This window comes from Paramacrobiotus metropolitanus, unplaced genomic scaffold (genome assembly GCF_019649055.1).
Source record: "Paramacrobiotus metropolitanus isolate TYO unplaced genomic scaffold, Prichtersi_v1.0 Parri_scaffold0000087, whole genome shotgun sequence".
NCBI lineage: Eukaryota > Metazoa > Tardigrada > Eutardigrada > Parachela > Macrobiotidae > Paramacrobiotus > Paramacrobiotus metropolitanus.
In genome coordinates, this window is record NW_026570307.1 from 299,182 (window position 1) to 321,599 (window position 22,418).

General features: G+C 45.5%; 2 protein-coding genes across 4 annotated transcripts in view; one reads left to right on the forward strand and one right to left on the reverse strand.

The window, feature by feature from the left end:
* Positions 1-514: 514 nt before the first annotated feature.
* LOC129596182 (secreted acidic protein 1A-like) lies at positions 515-1,991 on the reverse strand. The gene is made up of 2 exons (XM_055493383.1): positions 1,710-1,991; positions 515-766 (listed from the first exon to the last, which is right to left on the reverse strand). The coding sequence occupies exons 1-2, from the start codon at positions 1,989-1,991 to the stop codon at positions 515-517; spliced, it is 534 nt and encodes a 177-aa protein (XP_055349358.1).
* A 4,714-nt stretch (positions 1,992-6,705) lies between these two features.
* LOC129596229 (uncharacterized) overlaps positions 6,706-22,418 on the forward strand; it is a 28,522-nt gene continuing 12,809 nt past the window's right edge. Inside the window, exons 1-3 of one of the 3 annotated variants that reach the window (XM_055493457.1) lie at positions 6,706-6,839; positions 8,145-8,913; positions 15,221-15,323. In XM_055493457.1, coding sequence (XP_055349432.1) covers positions 6,822-6,839; positions 8,145-8,913; positions 15,221-15,323 — 890 coding nt within the window. In that variant the 5' untranslated portion in view covers positions 6,706-6,821. Of the gene's footprint in view, positions 6,840-7,861; positions 8,914-11,692; positions 11,836-15,220; positions 15,324-22,418 lie in introns of those variants that run through there. The other 2 variants (XR_008691393.1, XM_055493456.1) reach the window with 2 other exon arrangements.

The window sequence follows — 22,418 nt, forward strand, 5'->3', positions numbered from 1 at the left end:
TAACTGGGGTTCTTCAGCCTTCCATTCAAACTCAAACCGTGCCGTAAGTTGGTTTAGTATTTCTCCGCGGGTCAATCCTTCAAGATGCCAAGACATTTCCATGCATGCTCCGATGGCATGCACCCATCCTTCATATATTGAAAGGTGTACGTACGTATAAGTCTTCGTGCATGATATCCCATGTCGCAGTATTTCCGTACCAGGCTGAGACTTAGTTGTCTCCAGCCTCCGCCGATTTCATTCACCTTCCAATGTTGGAGGAGTTTGAAAAACGATCTTTGGTGTGGCAAACTTCGGTCTACACGTCGCAAGCCTTCAAAGCGGCGAATGTGTACATCCATCCGGGGTCGTATTCCGAGACTCTCGGCTGCGGTGTTTGGGCAGTTTTGATACCAGTGTACGTCACGTTTACATTGGCTAACTGAGGAATCTCGTCCGGTAAGAGTTCCATGGTATCTTCATTCCATTCAGAAAACAGTCGCTGTGGGTCGGAATCGGGCGTCACCGGTATCCGTTAACCGTAGTGACGAGGGGCGTATACTCCACCGTCGTCTTCTTCTTCCTTAGGATCGTCGGCCTTGTCGCCTCCGCCCTTTTCTTTGGGTTGCTTATCCGATATCTCCGGTTCGCCCTGGGGTGCCGGAGCCGACGGTGGTGGTTTACCGTTGTCGTCGTCGTCGTCGTTATCCGATCCGTTTTTTGGTGTATGGTAGTCGAACGAATCGCCCTCATCGTCGTCTTCGGATGAGTCCGTTTCTTCCTTCTTCTTAGTCGGTTTCTTCTTTTACTTCGTCGATTTCGACTGACTTCTATGTTGATTCCGGTCCTCCGGCGCCGGCAAAGTCTCCATGGGTGAGGTCGGTGGAAGCGACTGTACGTCCTTCGGTATAAACCGTCTTTTCGTACTCGTACTTGCTCGTCCCGTCGGAGCAGATGCCGTGCCGACATATGTTGTCGGTTCGAAAGGTGCTCGAGATCGAGCTTGGATTCGTCTTTGTGATGACTGTCCAGCCGCTCGAGCGACATGCAGCATGTCAGCTGCTTCACCGGACGGTTGTTCGTTCGTCTCGCTGTATACTTCGGTAATTTCCGTACCCGCTGGGGGTTTCTCTTTGTTGACGTAAGACATCCGTAGGTTAAATTCACGCCGTTGCTGTTCCGGTATGAATCCCTGTACGGTGTACCGAAGAGGTACATCGCGTTCCGCGTTGGTCGTCTGAAGGGTGTTTTCCTCGACCATGGATGCGATGCGGTCAGTTATTATGTTGTTGGTGATGTCGTCAATGTTCCCCTTTTTGTCCTTTTTGTCCTTTTTGTGTCCATCACGTTATATACACGGGCAATTTGTAACAACGTCGATCCACGGGGGTTCCGAATGTATCCGATGCACCGTACAATTCTAGTCGGTGTGTCGTCCGAGTTCTTCCGCTGGTACTTTTGAGCGCCTTAATGACATCTGGTGGGAGCAGCTCGGCCATCCGTCCCTATTGTCGGTGGACACCTACAGCTAATCCAAAGTCCAGAGTCCATGCGACGACTTGCATCATAAATTGATGTGTCAACCATGTTCCGCTTTGACCTCGGACTTGGATGTTAGTTGACAAGTCTCGCACCAAGGGCTGGTAAATGTCCGCGCCGTTTGTCTTGGCATTTTCGATGCTCCGTACTACTTCGACGTGTACTCGGACGGTACGGATTACTATACCGACCGAATCGTTCTCCTGTTCGTCTGGGAGGCGCTGGCGTACGTCGTCTGGAGCCGGCCATTGTGATTCATCGGTGTCCGCTCCATACTTGAAGATTTCCTTCAAGTCACCCTTAAATCCTTCATATGGATCTTCCTCTCCATTGTCGGAGATCGAATCCTTTGTCTCGATGTCCAAGATCTGGTCGGATTCCTCATCGGATTGTTTCGATGTCGAGGGCTCGGGGTCTTTAGTCGACGTCGACGGCTTGGATGATTTGGTCGGCTGTGTGCCGGCCCGTTTCATCACTTCTTGGATTCTAGGCTTCGCCGCTTCTTGGTCGTATGGTTCTCGAGTTTTCTCTTTCTGCTCGGTCCTTTGTGGGCCGGCGTCTGAGATATCGAGGCCGTCGGATGACTTATGCCTCTTAGGTGCTTTAGGTTAAGAGTCTTCACCGTGGAATCCGACTTCGGTTTGGTTGATTCCTTGGTCTCCGACTTCACTTGTTTCTTCTGAGTTTCCGTCGGTTGCGGTTTGGCGGGTTGTTTCGCCGCTTCCTTCTTAGCCTACCGTTTATCCTTCCGTGACAACTTTGTCCAGTTGGCCGAGTTGATGACCCGTACGTCTAAGGCAAGGTCGTCGTCGATCTACACGGAAGGTTGTCTGGTTGGCGGAGGAACTTTCATCTTAATGACGGGTCGTTGTACCGCCTTCTCAGTCGACTTGGGTTCCGGAGCGGTGATTTTGTGTCGGACCGTAGTAGCCTCTTGTAGTGCTTTCGGCCGACTCTTTTCCGCCCGGTAGTGTTCTCCCATTCGCTTCATAACTTCAACCATTTCCAGGTAAGTCGGTCATGTTCCTGACGAGCTTGTGTAGTATGTCCGACTATGCTGGCGCGACGGATTCTCAGCGAGTGCCACAATTCCCAGTCTTCTGGGTCTGCCATGTCAACGCAAACATCCTTCTCCGACATCGACAAGTCATTCACGTGCTGTAAGGCAGGGTCGTCATGGAATTCGCGCGACGAGTCCTGAGGTAGTTTTTCCTTAGTCGTACTCCTTTTGGTCGGTATGGTTGCCGCCTCATTTGTCCGAGTTTCGTCTATTGTTAGACGTAGACCGGAGTGTACCAAAGTCGTTTCGTCCTTTGTGGTAGCGTTTCGAGCGGTAATCCGACTCGCGCTTCCGAGGGAGATGGGTCCATCTCCTCTTGACTTTTCTTCGGTTTTGTCGGAGTATTCCGGGGTGAGAACCTGCGTGGTTTTTCCATCGTTGGCTGACTTGGCAGTTTAGTCGGCTGAGATGCCGATCGGTTCGGCGAGATCTGTTTTGCCGGCGATCGACTCCGTCTTGGCGTGGATACCTTCGGTGGTAGCGCCGCTTCTTGCTGAACCGAATCGTCTGTTTGGACGTTGTCTTCGTTCTCTTCATCTTCGCTACTATCCGACATTGTTATCGGAATCTTTTCTGTTACCTCTTGTCCAGGCCGAGGTTGGATTTCCAGTGTATAAGCTGCCGGGTTGATGCTAGGGTGACGAAGGAGTTGGATCGTCTTTATAATGTTTGAGTACAGCGGGAGTTGTCGTAACTCCTGCTTTCCGCACCTCAAAGCAGCCGTCTCAGAGCTTTATCCCTATCCTGGATGGTATCGTGGATCTTTTGAGCTAGTTGAGACTTGAGGTCTGCTCGTCATCGGACATAGTCCGATCTCGGATGTCTCCTTGAAGTTGTGCTTCGTAGAGTATTCGTTGAAGGTCCAACGTTCTGGCTTGGCTGACCAACTTCTTATGGACGCCTGGGGTGAATAAAGCTTTCGCCCCGATCACGGCTGATTTCCGTGATTGACTCGGTTTTTCTTCTGCGGGAGTTGAGGAAGGATTCGCTTTGATCAGTTCCAAGAGTTGTTCCTTGATTCTGGCCGGTGGTGGCGACTTCGACGGGAAGAGACGTCTTCGGGGACCGTGCTCTTCGATGTTGTCGGTCATCTTCGACTTCCTCGCGAATTTAGGTGATCCCGATCCACCTGGTTGGAGGATGAGTCGACTATCTGGTGTTCGTTCACCCGTCTGAGGTTCTCTTTGTGAAAGCCCAGGTAGAGTCGTTGGTAGTTCAAGTGACTTAGGTCGACTAGCTTCTGTCGCTCCGACTTCCTCCGACGTGTCCATCGGTTCATCTTCATCCTCTAGCGGTGGTACCGGTAAGTCGTTCATCGGCTCGTCTTGGTGACTCGCCGGTGGGACTACCTCCATCAGTTTGACAGGTGTCACCTTAGGCTTCTTGGCGGACGTCGGCTTTTCAGCTTTTGTCGCTGTTCTTCCTCCTTCCGTTTATAGAAGTGGTCCACAAATAACTGGATCTTGGCCGCTAGGATTTGCAGCCGTTCGGAATTCTTTGCCGAACATACTGTTGTTGGTCGTAATATGAAGCGGGCTTCCTTGGTGTTGTTCTCCAAGTGTCCCAAGTCAATATCGATCCGGCAATACTGCGGACTCTGTTGGTCAGTCGCATCCATCATCACTCGAAGTTCGGAGATGACTGCGTCTGCTCGCAGTAACTGGGTATGGACTTCTTTTACCCACTCCAGGTCATGTTTTGCAGGGGGACGTTCGTCTTCTGTCGGGTCGTTCGTCTTCTATCGGGTCTACCGTGCCACCTTAATGCTTTCGCCGTCCGATGGTGTCACGTTTATGAAAGATCTCTGGAGGTCTTCCAGTAAGTCCCATCCGTCATGGATTGTGGCGAACATCTGTTCTTGGCGATCCTTTTGCATCTTCGTATGCATCTCCGCCGCGGATGAAGTCGACGGTAAAGTTACCGGTGATGTCCCATCATCCGTCCTTGCCGTTGGCGTAACGACTTGTGTAGTCGGTAACGGTGGCGTTGATATCGGCGAAGTTATGACGGCTCCTGGTAATAACGCCATCGGTTGAACGTTACTCGTTTGTGAGGTCGAAGATTTCTCCGCCAGGTCAGCCGTCTTCACTCGATCCATAAATGTCCGAAGTCGGTATTTGTCCACCTCTGTTGTGGGCAGACCGAACCGCGTGAGATTTTTCGCTAGCCTTATGTTGGCGTTGAGATCGTTAACTTTCTTCACCGGATCCAGTTCGGTAGGATGTAAGTTCCGCTAGCGATGCCTTCGTAAATGTTCTGGATGGTCTTTTTACCGTCGAGGATAGTCTTCCAGACTTCTGTCGCCTGGCCATCCTCTCCAATCTGAAGTGCCATAGCATGGTATCTGAGCAGGGGGACCTGTTGTTCGGCTCCTCGTGTTTCGCTCTGGGTTATCTGTTGAATCGTTCGAACATGCTGATTTAGTCGGATAGCCTCATCGTCCGTGGTTGGGCCGGGTTCCATTAATCGGCGAGCCATTCTGATGCTCCGACCAAGGTCGTTCGCTACTTGCACCGTGTTGGAAAGAGCTACTCGATCCATGCCTGGCTTCATTCTCAATCTGTCGAGGACTCTTTCTCCGACGTCAATAATGAATTGTACCTCTGCCGATATGGGTATCGGTACATTTCGTGACAGTCGTTCGGCCGCGTCCAAGTTCAGGGCAAGCTGAGGGTGCTGAGCTACTCTGTTACGAGCATTCTCCATTCTCGTCCGAATTGTCGTCAACAATGTCGGATCCGTCGGCATACCGGTATGCAGGTATGATTGGAGCCCTTTCGTATGGTCATGAATGGCTCTTCGGTCGTTATCAAGGCCTGCCTACTCTTCGGTTCCCGTTGGTGTGTCTTCCAGGGTTGTGCTGATCCGACCGATGACTATGTTAGTCATCCGTAGGAGTTGATGCAGCTCCTGTACTGTTGAGAGTGGTTCCACGGGTGGTCCTTGTGGGACTTGCTGCGTCGGGTTCAGCTGTATGGTCGGAACTAGAATCGCAGGGTTCGTATTGAGTGCCATCAGGGGTGAGAGTTGGGCCGTCGGGACCACTGCTGGTTGAGTCGTCACTGGTTGTAACGCCCGGATCTCGTTATCCCTCTCCGTCAATTTCTTGTTCCAATCCGTTATCTGGTCGGAGAGACATGCTACGAATACCGGGTAGCTCTGGTTGGTCGGGTCGAGTCCGGCCAATCGTTTCTTCAATCCATTTATAGCGTTGAGCGCCTCGTTGCGCCGTCCCGCTAAGCTATCCATCCGGGCAACTCGGAATTCTTCGTCGATCACCGCCTTTGTGGTCGGTGTCGACGTTCCTGGCGGGCACAGAATTTGTTCCTGTGCTCGAATCTGTCGTTCCAGGTCGGCTGCGAAATCGATGTGTCGGCGCTCCTGTCGGCTTATCCTACCCAGCTCGGCAGTATTATTCTCCGTGGATACGGGATACGGGAGGTTGCGAGTAACTCATGCCGAGCTTCACGGACTGTTTCATGGCTTCCTCCTTTGGTACCCTCAGTTTTCCGATCTCCAGTAACGGTATTCGGCTAGTCGTCTGTTCGGCTGCCGAAGTCGACGGAGTGAGCCTGCGACGTCGACGTAACGACTTGTGTAGTCGTAGCCGAAGTGTCTTCCTACAGTCTCTGAGCCACCTGCTGGGCTACTGCCTGCTGGCAGATTCGGAGGCTTTCCTGTTGTCTAACGTAGAGCATTTTGTTGGCGTCGTTCATGTTGTTTTCATGGTACGCAATTTGACCCAAGTTGGCGTACGTTTCAGATTAAAAATAGCTTCGGATTAAAAGGTGCATGCTTCGGCAATTATATGCCGAGGCCAGAGAGTACTGCATTTCGGCATCTTTCCTGGAAACTGGTTTAGATAGGTTGGCTTCCTATTATTTTGTCCATATATTCTTCCTATTATTTATGTAGATAGGTTAAAGACGGATCGAGCTTTGCAAGCACTTGCCTGTTTTAAATTACTTTTAAATTTAAATTACTTTTTAAATTAAATTTAAATTTTTAATGCTATTTCATTCTTTTTTAGGCCCCTTTGTGATGTGCAGGTCGGCTTGCCCTTTTTGCGGCGCCAAAATGTTGCCTTGTTGTCAATTACGTAGCACTTTGTTTATTATTTTCGGGAAATTGTGAATTACTTTGTACATGTACAGTATTGACGATCTTGAATTGTACCAACCACAGGACAATAAAGGCTGAGACACTGCTCCTACCGGCTAGTGACGGCGGCTACCGGTACCCGATGTACCATTCAACCAAGGTAACCGTACCATGGTACCGTAGTTTGTACCAATAACTTTTACAAAATTTTTCTTTATTTTGTATTTTGTTACCTAGTGGCCATGGGCAGTAATATTATCGTTCACCACTAAAATATTAAATTTTGCTACAGCCGCTGGCTGGCGGTCAGTGGCGCTCTAGTCCAACCGACTTCACGAAAAGACCAAACGTGGCGGTGCCAAACTCCAAACGGCTTACCATTGTGCCTGTTTCGTTGAGGTTTGCCGAAATAATTTGTTTGCTCTGTTTTAAAAAGTTTTTAGAAAAACTGGCCTTGGCTTTGAAAGGTTTGAATGTAAATGGCATTGGCTTGTACAAGTTGATAATAATCGTAAATATATTTTAGTGATACTGTTAACTGGTCGGCATTAGCCATTACTTGCTATTCTTTCAGCTGGTAACAACAGCTCGACTATATGGTCTTGGTCTTGCTACGACTATATGGCCCCCGCCCAGTGTGGCCGTAGCAGTCGATACCGATTAGGTAGCGACGGCAGCTACCGCTTACTATTATGTAAGCGGACAACCACTCACGGCGACGTTTTACTTGACTATGGCAAGCCGAGCCTCTTATATATTATGGCAAGCCGAGCCTCTTATATATTATGGCAAGCCGAGAGGCTTTCGGCAATAGACACCATATCCATCCCTTAACCATCCCTTATCGAGTCGTGGTGGACCGCAATGGAGGTGGCAGTGTATGCCATGCTCAGCTGAAGCGCTCTCCTGACTTCTAGGTGCCTTCAGATTTTATTTTTTCTCTCGCACTACATGGCGCGGCATCATTCGAAAAAATTATATTTATGTTCATTAATGTTTTCTGTATTATAAAAGTGCACATCGAGTGCAGTTTGATTGTACAAATGTTAAGAGGAGCCGTTGGAAGTCGATCACCATACGACGCGTGTGTATGGTATCCGCACTTACCATACGCTCGCCCTTAACCATACAGTATGGTTAGTGTATGGCTATGGTTAAGCGGAGCGTTTGCCGAAAGCCTCAGAAAGAGGCCAGCCAATTATACTGTACGCTAGCAATACCGTAGCATCGATTAACAGAGTGCAGGGTATCGATTGACAGCATTCCTTTTACCCGAGTTGGGCTCCATCCCTCTCATCAGTCGAATGTGTTTGTTATCAATATTCGGCGAATACATAACGTACAGGCACATCAAACAAAACCCAGCCATCGTGAATTTATTAATATTAATAATTTTAGAGAATTATGTAGAACTTAATCTTACTCTACACGCGCACAGATCATGGACAATTTTGTATTTTCTCAGATTCACAAGTCTCCCCTAGTAACAGGTGTCTACAGTCAATTTGCAGTCGACATTGTGGAAGAGGAAGACGGAAAAATATATCGAGGGTATGTTTGTGGAATGGAAAATGAGCAATGTTGGCTGCGCATCGGCACTATGCAGCAACTAAGGCTGATCTCTATAGACAAGCTGTACAAGGTAGGCCTTTCAAGAAGCATCCGGCCCGAGGAATTTGGGGATGAAGTCGATCTCCTTGTCAGTATTGGCGAGAATGAACCTGAATCATGGCGGCCTGCACGTATTTTTGATGGGTTTTGGTGTGAAGCCTTTAGTCTGTTAAATGTGGATGTTACCATGCCAAATAACGCCGTTACTCGGTACTCCGTTTTGGACGGCAATGGTTCCGTTTGGAAGCGCATTCGTCGCCAGGGACAACTCGGACCGCCCGTTACAACGCAGACCTTTCGCCACGTGCTAATCCCTTTCTCCATGTTCACGCACGTTATCCCCAACATCACAGACACGCTCGATCGCGTTCAGAAAATGCATCAATTTCGTAGTCATTTCTTGTATAGCAGTGCTTACAAGCAAATCATGTTTCTCGGGGTGGTGAATGCGTGTATTGCCGTGTTAGTTGCGAAAGGTCCTGGTAGAGGCCCTACTGATGAGGACATTTTGGAGCACTCGATCTCTGCTATTATCCAGTTTACTACAATTGTTACCACGAGCAACCCAAAAAATGTACTCCGAATTGCCGAAGAAATGTTAGACGTGATTGCGGCAACGGAAGGTAAGCAAACACCTCAAGTAACAGAATATTTATCATTAGAATCGCCATGGCTCTGCACTCCCACAAAATCGGTACACAGAATGGACCATGCGTGCTGATTCTCCGGCCGCATAGTACCGTCACGGTAATCAGGAATTCTCTGGTAGCGCAACACATTGTAGGAAAATTCAGTACTTTTTTCCGTCACACTTCTATCTATCTCTTCTATACCGTGGAACCGTATTTGGTTCCGCGCCCCAAATTGCCGGTCGTGCATTTCGAAAACAGCTGATGAAAATTCGGTCGCAAAGGCACTATGGTAGACAATAGGCACAATCATGTTGATTGAGCAGGCACTGATTAGCACACCTTCGCCCAGTGGACGGGCCCATGACGGCCTAGACTCCAACTCTGACTCTGACTCTGATTCTGACCACTCAAACTCTGACTCTGACTACTCAAAGTCTGACTCTACCACTCAAACTCTGACTCTGACTACTCAAAGTCTGACTCTGACCGCTCAAAGTCTGACTCTGACTCTGAAGGTTTCTTAGGTTTCTTAGGTTTCTTAGGTTTCTTAGGTTTCTTAGGTTTCTTAGGTTTCTTAGGTTTCTTAGGTTTCTTAGGTTTCTTAGGTTTCTTAGGTTTCTTAGGTTTCTTAGTTTTCTTAGGTTTCTTAGGTTTCTTAAGTTATTCTTAGGTTATTTAGTCAGATTCAGAGTCAGAGTTTGGAAAGTCAGAGTCAGACTTTGAGTAGTCAGAGTCAGAGTTTGAGCGGTCAGAGTCTGAGTCAGAGCTTGAGCGCGGGCCCCACCTAATGCCTATTTGTACGGCTACCCTACTCAAAATGCACATACGCAAGGTTTTTCTACTATCAAATACAACGATGAGCGCTGGCCGTTTTTGCCCAGGTCACATGAAGAATGTGGTGTTCACTGGTCACCTTCATTCTTGGTAACGTGTCCAGAGGCGAGGTAGCCAATACTGGCGGTGTGCGGTGTGCTGCCTACTGACGCTTCAGAGATATTATTATTATTATTATTATTATTACGGCACAAGAGCAGACAACCCCAAGGGGACTTCATCTGGTCGAATATAATAGTTCTTTGAGTTGAAGGTTAGCATTTTACATTATACCTTAAGTATCTTTTCATCTACATCACCAGTATACGATTGTGTTGGTTCATTGGTCACCGCCACCCAACTTAAAAGGGTGGTGTATCTGTACAGATACCTTCATATTCGGGGCTGTGGCAACCGTCTGTTCTTTTTTTGTTTACCGATACAGCGGTTCCCTTCTACCATTGCACTATTTGTTGCTAAAGTTATTTTGAATACTGTAACCCCTCGTACTGTATTTCGAATACTGTAACTTGGATGACAAAGGCTGGTTAGTAAACGTCACAGGTGCTCGGTGTGAAAAGCGCAATATCGGCATGGACAAGGCTGCGTCCTGGCCTGACAGCAATGAAGTTTCATGGAGGGCTACAGTGGTCTAACGTAAAAGTATTTATAAAACCGTATTTATTAATGAGCAAGTGTCACAAATATGTTGGTATTTCGCCGGGAACGTTACCACCGGCGCAATCGGTATACTCGAATGGTCAACGAGTAAGACAATCAAGACTTGCAAACGTCACCCGATTTGTCAAAGATGAAATTCGGAAATTTAACTAGGTATTGCTCGGCAACACGTCCGTAACCGGTGCAACCATGCATCCGTCGGATCAGATGGACCTCCACACTGTGGAGTCCACAGTAATTCAGACCGTAAATATTTTTCTTCAAGTAGAGATGTACAGGGCATTTTTCAATTTTGCCGGCCGAAATAACTCATTTAAAATTTTTGCTATGTTCCGAGAGCAGCGGGATATTCATCTATCCGGGAGTTCTCACCCGTTCCAGACTTTCCTCTTCATACTTCATAATCGTAATACTGTAGTGGCTCGCACATCTTGAACCACAGAGTTGGTGTACGGGAAAAATGTGCATCCGATATACACACTCTAACCGGGCAAAATTCACGGCTGCGAAATAATGCTTGATTTGATTTTAAGATGAATACTCTTTCTGGAGTCTGCCCAATAAATCAAACCTTTTCATTTTTCATTAAAATTGCTATTCACCCTAGAAAACGATCTGTATCTGAGAGCTCGAATTGTTCTGCATAATATGTAGAATGTTGTCGCTGAATGTGCCCCTACCCCCACCAGGGCACCCCAAAAACCACAACAAATCAGTTTTTGAATTCGAGCTGACTGCAAAGCTCTAAGTTATTGGCTGCTTTGGAGCATAAATATAATTAATAATTATTAGAGCTCTAATTTTTCTTAGTATTCAAGAAGGTTTTCCAGACCAGTTATTGTGAGACATCAGAAACTTATCAGTGCACACCAACTGGGAATCGTGCGTTTGGCCCTGTTAGAGTGTGTATATTGGATGCGCGTTTTTCCCGTACACCAACTGTGTGGTTCAAGATGTGCGAGCCACTACAGTATACTTTTACAAATTTGTGCTACTAGATAATTAGGTAAAAAATATCTGTACATTTACTGCTACGCTTCGGTCAAGCAGTGCCCGCCTAAAGCGAGTGCACTTTCCTAGTTAGAGTTTACGTTTAAACTTCACAGAAATTTGACGAGCACGTTTCAGTACAGGACAAAGCTTCAAAAAGAATTGCTTTCAAAAATTTCAGTAATTCAAAGTTTCCTAAAATTATTATCTTCTGAAAATTTATAGCAGTTCTTAAACTAATACCCTGTGTTGCAATCGTTTGTTACGCGCCAGTTGACCTTTGTAGATAAATTTTCCACTACTGTACAAGCCGGCCCGGATGATGAGCGCGATTAAATACAGCGGAAAATGTAACTTCGTGGGCTACGCCAAATTACAGAATCCGGCGCGCGACGCCACAATGTTTACGCTTTACATGCGTTTGGCATGGTTAGTGACTGCCAAATATAATGTAAAACTAAATCTTGGAGGCATATAAATCTATCTATCTATCTATCTATATAAAAGAATAAGAAGGTGCACAATATTTGTGTGTGTCAGGGTCTAAGTCATAGACACGTTCAACCAAACTTGAATATCTTAGTACCGTTCGATAGCCCTGAATGTGTTGATTTGTACAAAGTTATCAGATTTCAGAAGAACAAAAACAGTTTTGAGAAAAAATTCAAAACTCTAACATGGAAAGTCTATGGGACGTCAAAAATTAGTTAACGGAGCAGAGTTAAGTAAGTAGCTGCCACCTGGCGCAGGTTGTGGGGATCTGCTGACTTTACCGTAACGGCCAAAAAGTATGGCTGAGCCGCTGCAGCTTGCAACACATTTATCCCGTTTGTTACGGTTTGTAGTCGAGTTCGTTTTAATTTGCGTTTAAATTTTTGAGAGTAAAAGGCACACGTTTAAACTTTAAAGTAAGTTTAAACTTCCAGGTGTCATTTCTGCAGATTTTTGTAAAACGTACTGTAAAAAACTTCACATAGTAAGCTAACAGCTATTCCCGTTACGAAAATTGTTGCAGTTACTGCAATAATTTGTACACTTGCTACACGCAGAAACTATAAAAAACCGGGAAATTTTGCGTATGCTGTGTTTAGTTTTTGTGAGTGTGGAAACTTCTTGCGAGCTAGGCCGCGTTCGGGTTTCAAACCTCATGTTACCCTATTTGTTAGTTTCACGGGCAGGTGACACGGAGCGACACGACACGAGCGGCTCTCGAGGAACAACGAGCAAGCATTCTGCGTAGTGCTTCACAATTCCGTGGCACAGTAAAGGCCAAATGGTTCACGATTCACGAATGATCGTTTCGTTTGGTTCACGACCGATCTCACTACGTTCCGGCCCGCGCTCGCGCTCAATCTCTGACTCTGACTGCAAAAAGTCTGACTACTCAAAGTCGGACTCTAACCGCTCAAAGAAGCTAAACGCTATTAGGTCCTAATAAAACCTAAAAGTGACGTAAGAAACCTAAAAACAACCTCAAAAACGTAGGTTATTCTTAGGTTTCTTAGGTTATTCTGAGGTTAACGTTTCTTAGGTTTCTCAGGTTATTCTTAGATTTTTGAGTTTTTTTAAGTTTTTTAGGTGATTCTTAAGAAACCTAAGAAAACCTAAGAAACCTAGGAACCTAAGAGTAACCTTAGAATAACAGAATAAACCTAATAACCTGTTTGTATTAGGTTGGATCAGAGTTTCGGGGCCTAGACTCTAACTCTGACTCTGACTCTGATTCTGACCACTCAAACTCTGACTCTGACTACTCAAAGTCTGACTCTGACCGCTCAAAGTCTGACTCTGACTCTGAAGGTTTCTTAGGTTTCTTAGGTTTCTTAGGTTTCTTAGGTTTCTTAGGTTTCTTAGGTTTCTTAAGTTTCTTAGGTTTTTTAAGTTATTCTTAGGTTATTCAGTCAGAGTCAGAGTCAGAGTTTGGACAGTCAGAGTCAGACTTTGAGTAGTCAGAGTCAGAGTTTGAGCGGTCAGAGACTGAGTCAGAGTCAGAGCTTGAGCGCGGGCCATTAGGTGGTGGTGACCGACAGACACCACATTTGCAAGCGGCTTGAGTATATACTAGTGTTGCTTTACTGTCAGTTTTGGAACTTTACTTACTGTTTACTGTCGCATACTTTTGTTTTACTTTACTGTTACTGTTTTTCTGCCCAAACCTTTACTGTTTATTTACTGTTTACTGTTCGCCTCAAAATTTACTTTTACTAAGTAAACCAGTAATACTCAGTAATACTTTTTGCCAGCCAAAAATCTCAATCAAGAAAATTGTTTTGCCAAGGAAAGTTACACGGGGCACGGCATGAGTGCACACTGCGCAGTGCACCAACTGCACGTCAGTCTTGCTCATTTGGATTTTGGCAATGAATTTCGCTACAAGAAGACAAATTTCGCGCGAAGCGCGAAGGTAAGCAAGCAATTTTCGCTTGAAATCTCTGTAAATTCCAATAAAAATCGTAGTAACAAAACTAGCAATTTTCCTTTACTGTTTACTTACTGTTTACTGTCAGCCCGAAATCTTTACTTACTTTTACTTTTACTGTTACTGTTCTCAAAAAACTTTACTGTTTATTTACTGTTTAATATTAGGCTACTGTTTACTGCCGGTTTACTTACTGTTTACTAAGTAAAGCAACATTGGTATATACGGCCAGCGCGCATATGCGCATTTGGTTATAGGAAGGCCGCGCATATGTGCAAAAGATGGCGGTGACCGGCAGACACCCCAATTTTCATGAACGCTGAACATAGAGGACCTTCGTTACGCTTCGGTCGACCAGGGCACATTTTCCGGGCGTAAATTCAGAAAAGTTTGATTTTTTGGAAAAAGATATTACCATAGCATGCTTCAAGAAATAATTCCATCTGCTGTGGTCCACTGGGCGTGGCAATACAGAAATTATATGGTTCCATAGTAGGTACTGCATGCTGCTTTGCGAGTATTACTGTGTTGTATACAATGTTACTGCAGTACGGGCTTTTTTCTGCTGTAACTTTTTTCTGATGTTGTAACTTGTGCATGCTGCTTTATCCGGCTTTAGCCCGGGCTGTACACCCTTCCAGTTTTCGTCCACCGACGTAAGTAAGTGAAACAGACCTTCTCATGCCATTCCTGCCGGATTAGAAATTTCTAAAAATTGTCGAGGTCTCCTATCTGTTGACAGTATACGAATTATTAGGTATACGAGTACTGTTGAATTTCTAACTACAAGCCCGTTTTCAAATCTGTAGACCGCTGTAAGCGCGACGCAGTGAATAGCGCACAGTAAGGCTAGATTTTATCTACTCTACACTGGATGCATCGAATGCACTGGCTCAAGCTCACGTTTCTCAAATATCCCGCTTATAGCGGTCTACAGGTTTGAAAACGGGCTTGTATTTAAATTTTAACAACAGCCGCAGGGCATAAGCCATTACTTTTGATCCAATTAAATCAGAATAATTTTAGTAATTTGTTTTAGTTTCTATCGCCAACTCTTGCGGCAGAATGGCTTCGCCGACTTTGCGCAAGAATTGCTCTTTTAATGTGATCTGTAACTTCTACTGGCACTTTGCTCCAGTGAATTATTTCTAATCATGACACTATTAAATGTCATGATTAGAAATAATTTGAAATCAAGAATAAAACAATATCATGTGTACAGTAACATTCATAACAAACGCAAGATAAGTAAGATTACATACATAACAAGTGTAACACAAATAACATGACAATCATAACAAGTATAACCTAAGTAACGTAACATACATAAAACCTTTTTGCACGAACGGCTCGTCATACTATACGAGTAGTGATACAATAGTTTTTATCTTATAGACTTGGAGGATCCTAGTGAATTGCGCTTTGATGATCTTTACGTAAATTTGCGCATCGTGGTGCTGTCCTTTTTGGACGTGTTTACTCAACATCAACTGCGCAGGTAAGATGTCGGCATCTACAGACGGTACGGTTGTTAAAACGGTTAAAAAATGGAGGATTATTGGCGCAACAATAGTTATCTGTACAAGACGGAACGCTTCACACTTGTGCTGTGTACAGTACTGGCTTATTATACTGCCATTATATCATGTGCTTTGCACTTACGATTAGAATTTTGAGGAAATGGACCCGAAGCCAGTAGTACATGGTGCCTAATTCGAGTACGACAGTCCTGGTACGCCAAGTTGAGAACTTGGGACAATATCAAGAAATTAACTCTAAAAGTTTCGGTTTTATGTACCAACAGTATACATTTTCACTTTTTCAGCGAGCTCGACCGACAAGGTGACAATCATGCACATAGTGCAAACGCGTTCCTATAGTGCAATCGAACGCTAACTATCCACGGATGACTGTCACCTGTAGCACAGACAGTAACAGTAGCACGCATACAGTGCCAATGATGCTTCCCTTCCTCGGGGTGGCTGTTATTTGAAAAATAATCTGCCTGTGCGCGTGGCTGTCGGTTGTTCTCGCACAACAAATTCACTGTCGGTTCGACTGCGCGCATCCTCGTAGTTGAATTTTTTCATATTTCTGTCACTTTAAGTTTAAGCATACGATTTTATATTTTGATCACCGGTGACTTACACAACCCCCATGTAACGCGCTACATGAATGGTGGCTGATCACACAACGTGCTTTTTGGTTTATTTTTCATTGGTAAGCCAACTCATCGAAACAAAATTGAATTTGTTGGAGATTTAATCTGGACTTGAATTGTTCGGATTTGAAATTTCTGAAATTTGTGAACGTGGCAGAGCGATTCTGTTATATTGCACCCGGTCCAATTTCTGGTTCTTCGTGTAACAGAGAAGTACCGCACGATGAAGCTTTATTGACAAATAAAGACTGAACAAATACCGCGTGATATGCGGGAAGAGAACAAAGATGTCAGTCTGGCATATTATTATCTAAAAAGTGCAATGTGTTCGCGAAGTCAGTTCTTGAGCGTCTGTAAATGCGTGAAAGAATGCTGGCGGCATGTCGGACTGGCCAGACGTAGCTACGTGATGCGCAGACTGGACTCCATCCAACGCGAGCGTATGACCGCTGAGTGGTGCTGCGAGAGAGGGACGAGAGAGCAAGTACAGCTCACCTCAGTGTGTGCGCACGCGGTATATCCGCTTTAGCGGAGAGTGCAGTGCAGCAGCGCACGTACGTACAAGAGAGAGGCGAATACGGCATGTGCGTGAGTGCAAGTACATTTAGTATGGGCGAAGGATGCTCAGACTAGTGCCCTGCAACGGAGTACAAAATTGCGTCCAGTCCGATCCAAACTTAAAAAATTTTATCCGAACCCAGTCCGACTCCGAATTCAAAAAATCGTACTCCGACCAATCCGATCCGAAAATATTTTTGGCCAATCCGAACCCACTCCGATCCGATCCGAAAAATTTTCCAAAAGAATATTGCTTAATTTTATTACACATCCCCACATCAAAAAAATTTTAATGCCGAAGTAGTTAAAAATTTTAATGCCGAAGTACCGTAACATGGCATTCAAAAAAATTTTTGCCATGTTGTCGGTAGCCAAAAGACTTCAGAATTCACAGGTACAAGTTTCTTGGGCATAATAAAGGTTAAGCTAGAGGATTTATATATGTATACAAAATTTTTTAGGTGAATTTAGTTTTTTAGCACTACAGTGTTGAAGCAATTGGAGAGGTTAGTTACCTATCCTCACTGTTAGAATATCTATCCTCACTGTCAGAAATCTATATCAGATCATTTTGTTGTATACGGTTCGGGCCACGGATTACCCACGTATTAGCCAGGTTCAAAAATAGGGACAGAAATTTAGAGGGAGGGATGTTTCCAAACGTCCGGAACTAAAATAAATGGTAGGTGGATATTATTATATATATGATTATATATAATAATAGTATATATAATTAGAATATATTATTATTGTTATCTTAATCTCCAGTATTAATCCAATTACAAGTGCTGCAAATAAAAATGGGAAGCCGGTGCCTAGTGAAACTGACTGAGTTGTACAACACATGTGGTCCGTTTAAACTTTAACCGTACTGTAGTAGTTATACTAAAATTATTTGATAAGACAATAACAAATAACGACATCATAACAATCGTAAAACACTCTAAATATTAAAAAGTGTCAGGAGAACTAATAAAAGGAAGTGAAAGAGAATTAACAACAGTCAACTAAACAAAAGCAGATACTTCGGTGCAAATTAATTAAGCGCAAATGGAAGCATCGCGCGAAGCGCGAAGCTGACGAAAATTTTTGTTTTGAAGGCCGGTGAAATCCAATAAAATTTAATTAATAAAATTTATTTAATTACGGATTATTCGGAGTCTTGATTGCATCCGAACCCGATCCGATCAGGTGCACATAAACTCCGAAACCACTCCGACTCCGAATTTTCCAGATTGAAATCCGTCCAATCCGGTCCGAAAATCGGAGTGAGTTCGGAGTGGATCGGATTTCCCAGTCCGTTGCAGGGCTCTAGCTCAGACTCGGTACCGCACCACTGTTCTGCACAACTCTCCGGTTGGACCCAGGTGGGGTCGCCGTTACGCGTTACGGGAGTCCGGTATCCGGTTGACCGTCCCATCGTTCACTTCTAGACCCATAAGAGGCATGCACCTCACGGCCGAAAAATCCGGAAGTCGCTCGAACGTTTTGTTGGACCGGTGATGCGTCTGTTGGCCGGCTTCTTGCTTCTCTTGGCATCGGAGTAAAATGTAAAGAAGAAAAAAGTGTTATGAAAGTTACGCAGCGCGAAAGAAAAATGTGCGATAAAATTTAATCACAGTTCCAGTGAGCAAAAAAGAGTTAAACAAAACAGATCTGTTAAAGAGATCTAACTAGAAAAATACAATTCCGTTTGTTAGGAAAATTGCTCAAAAAATTACAAAAATCTGTCCGGGGGCTTTATTCCGACTAGAATGACGTGCACGGGGACTTGAATCTCCACGGGGTCTCCTATCTAAATGTTGGCCGGTGTACTGGGTCCGGGGCGTCGGTTCCCGCGTTACCCGTTGTAACCGGGTAAGTTCACCGAGGCCGGATGAGCACGGCTGAACGCTTACTTCCGACTCGTATCCTTTCGTTGCGATTGGAGACTGGATAGGCACTAGTGCTGATCAGACCTGGCTAAACATTTGGCAGATGTTTTTGCTGAAGTAGGGCACAACGCTCTCTTGCGCGCCCGTGAAAGATAACGCGAGTTAGTCACCACAACATTCTCAAGCCGAAAGCTAACGGCTGCGCTCATTGGTCCGCTACGTGATCCACAGATGAATTACAAAACGCAGCTTCGAAGCTGCGTTTTCAATTTCACATACACATTCACCTCCGTTGTTGTGCATAGCCAACCGAGCTTTACACGGTGGTCACCGGAACCCGTAACATATAGTAAATATTAAAGCATTCTAATTGCTAATTTGCTAATAAAATGTGGTCAGGTATTAATCCGCATTAATAATTTAGCCTCACTTAGATTGAAAAGTTGTTACTAGTTGTTGTTACCAGACTATTAGTGATTGTTAATTTAGTAATTACGATTAGTAATTAAAGTAATTATTATTAGTGATTACAGTTATCAATGGACATTTGTAATATTGTGCAGGTTGCGTTACTGTAATTAAGTCTAATTACATTAATTAATAACGCGTATTAATTAGCTAAGTTACATTGAGTAAATGGATACATTCTTTTCCTCAGTTAAGTTGTAAATTATTGCATTAATTAATGACACCTCAAGCATGCGGATTAAAACGCGCCTGCGGCCCTGCTGACAATTCGTTTGTGTGTACGCAGCACGATTCATTTAACAGTCAGTACTTGCGTTTTCTGTGGTGATCCACTGCTTATTACTGGTCCAACGCATTTGTATTTTTTGCTGTGTGTCATCAATCGGTGACGCATTCTGCTTTCACATTTTATTTCGCGATATCTTTCTTGAGAAGATTAGCTAGGATTGATCGGGCCTACTGTCGCAATTGCGAATGCCAAGGCATCCTCTGTAAATGGGAAGTTGGACCGATGTCGGTTGACCAAGCTCGGCCTGCTGGTAAGTCGACCGACGGCATGGAAATCCGGCTAAGTTCCGAATTCCAAAGTTCAGTTCAGGTCGGAAATACCATATTTCCATTGTGCGAGTTCTGTAGTCGGCCAGTACGGTAATCCAGTTCAGAATTGGTCGGTTAAAACCGTTCAATTTGCTACCACGAGCCTGGTTATGACTTTATCCGAGGCAAACTGGCTCGAACATCCGGTCGTAAATTTAAGTTTTTGCGGTGGAAATGGTCGGTCGACTACTACCTTACGCTTCTGTGGCCATTAGTAGTATTTTCATCCGATAGCATGTTGGTCGGCATCCAGTTATGCCGAGTGTTCCGCTGTTAGCCGACCTGTGGTCGGTCATAATGGTATACGACGAGTGGTCGGCCATTCCGTGCGCCGGTGGTCGACCAAGGCTGCTTGTGATGTTTCGGGTCTAAGTAGGGCCAAAACAGTTCCTTTCAGATGGATTCATCCATCGAGAGATTGTTCTCCATCTCCTGGTTTACCCGATGTCCTTCGGGGGAGCTTCGGTTTGGGCTCCGGGTACAGGTTTCTAGTTGAAAGCCAGTAGGTCTGGGTTCAAACGGAGAATTCGGCCAGACTTTAGACGGTAGCAGTAGTGGTTCCGATCTGGGACTTCTGCCCCTTCTTCCGTCGAGTCGACATCGGTTGGTCGTTATGGTCGAGTTTTGTGGTCGGCCATACCATAAGTTTCTCTGGTCCACTACCGTTAACAAAGTCGACTTCTGGGTCGACTTAGGCAGCGAAATCGTGGTTTCCACCGCGGTTTGCGGAGATTAAGCCTCTGGGCAGGAATCCGTTTGTTTGCTCCCACCGTCCTAGTAGTCGACATTTCTTTTACGGCTACCTCGGAAGTGGTCGACTTCTGTGGTCGACTGAGGTAGTTTTGTCAGGGTGGACATTCTGCGCTGTTGGTAGCCTAGCCGAATGGAATGGGCCACTGCCTGCGGTGACGAAGGTTACTGGCCAACCACTCGGTTCCAAAGTCTGCTACGGGTGCCAGGCAAACACCGCAGGGAATACGCGCAGTTCCGTATTCCGCACGATGTTAGCGTAATTCTTATGGGTCTATACTCCGGAGTCGGTTGGCCGGAGTAATCTACATGCTAAGATCACCGTGTAATGTAGACTTTTGTATTTGATGGTAGCAGATGTGGTTCCACGACTTGTGTTGTTAGCCAGCCGGGCATATCTGTTGGCTCCAACTGTGGCAGATGTGGTTAGAGCGATCTGCTCATGCCGTGCTAGGGAACTGGGTCGGTTTGCACAGTTCTGTCCAGGGGATTTTTGGAGGACGTACCCGTACGGTGAAAATACCGAACTACCCAGGTATGACCACGCGTTTACGAATCCGGCCGACTCATGTGGTCGAGTGACATGCTCGTGGTTCTTCTTCACGGTCTATCGGTGGGATCTGTAAAAAAACAAGCTGAGCACGGATGAATATTGGCTTATGACTGGACAAATACACTAGTTTAAAATTCAGAAGTTGCAGTGTGTTCGAGGAGACAGTTATGATTTCATAGTAAGCAGTTATGCCTGTATTCGAGGAAGCAGTAGTTATTAATAGCAGTTATGAATTTGTTTGAATCCAGTTAATTTCAATACGAGTATAAGACAACAGATCGCCTTCGGTTTATTAAATTTAACTGGTGACAGGGAATGCTTTGCGGTCAACTTGCGTTTGTATCAGCTGAAATTTTTCCAGTTTCTGCATTTAGATTGGTGACCTGTCAACAAGCGGACGTTTATGTACTGGCGTTATATATTACGTTAGCAGTTTGCACTTTTTCTTATGAGTTGAGGTCGTTTAGCCAATATCTGATGCGAGGTTCTTCGAATGTTGACTTTTCGCCATTAAAGTTTCTTTCGTTTGTGCCTCGGCTGCTTGTTTTCGTTTTATTTTAAAACTACCTGAATCATTCGTTCACTCGGTATGTGGTCCACAAAAAACGCAGAAGCGAAGCCAAAGCTGTTTGCTGTTAAACACTGATTTGCCCGTGGTGAAAAACAAGCGCATGTTAGCCCTATGGCATCCATGGCAACAAGCTTTTGAGTGACCACTGGGCTTATCCTACTTGTGAGAGTAAAAAACCCACTAGCTTTGTGTTACTCTACGTTTTGAAAAGATTCTGTGAAAATTTAAAGCTGCAAAATCGGCCCAGTGGAAGCCGAGAACATAGGTAACAAAGAGTAGAGGCAGAAAACCTGCAAGAGATGTACAGTATTCATATAACAAAAGAAAGGTGTCTATTCCAAGTTCCGTGTCGTTTCTCGAGGATGCTGTTTCTCGGCGTAAAGTTCCCTTGGGTGTTCCGGATGGGAGACTAGGTTCCATTGCGGGAACCAGTCCTTATCCCAAGTTAGCAAGAACCGGCAGATCTCCACAGAAGTAGTCTTCTTCGCCTACGTCCGGTTTTGGTCGGCGATGAGGACGTCGGAGGACCTCTTTCGGTTTGCTGTCGCCGGACCACTTCGTTGAGATGTGCTGTCGTGTTCTGTTTCCTGAACCGAATGTTCCGCTTGGGACTTCTTTGCTTTGGCTGCCTGTTTCTTCAGTTTCTGCGCATGCGGTCGTGCACCAGGTGCCAGGTCGTCTGACACCAGGTGCCAGGTCGTCTGGGTCAGGACCGCTTCGTGGCGGCGCCTCAGTTTCTTCCACTCGGACCGTTGGTTTGGTCGGCTCGACTCCAATTTCAGACCTGTTGACGGTTGTTTTCTGTTCCAGACTGGTCGGTTGGGTTTGACCGATTCCTTCTGACCGGCTTCTGTGGTCGGTTGCTGTTGACCGACCATTTGGGTCAGCTGGTGTTGGCCGACCTCTTTAGTCGCCATATCCATGTGCGGCGAGGTCGACTCCTGCGCTTCATCCGTCTGGTTGTGTGATTTGCGTCCGACCACGGTGGCTGTCGTAGCCGTTACCGGGTCTTGAGCTTTATGTGAGCTCCTCTGAGTTCCTTCGGTTGGATCTGAAGTGGT

What these genes read in the sequence shown, in the direction of transcription:
- LOC129596182 (XM_055493383.1), bottom strand. Translation starts at nt 1,991, where the DNA reads ATGAAACGGGCCGGCACACAGCCGACCAAATCATCCAAGCCGTCGACG. An exon ending in ACGAACAGGAGAACGATTCG is followed by an intron (nt 767 to 1,709) that starts GTCGGTATAGTA and finishes AAACCGACTAAG; the next exon opens with AAGAAGGAAGAAACGGACTC.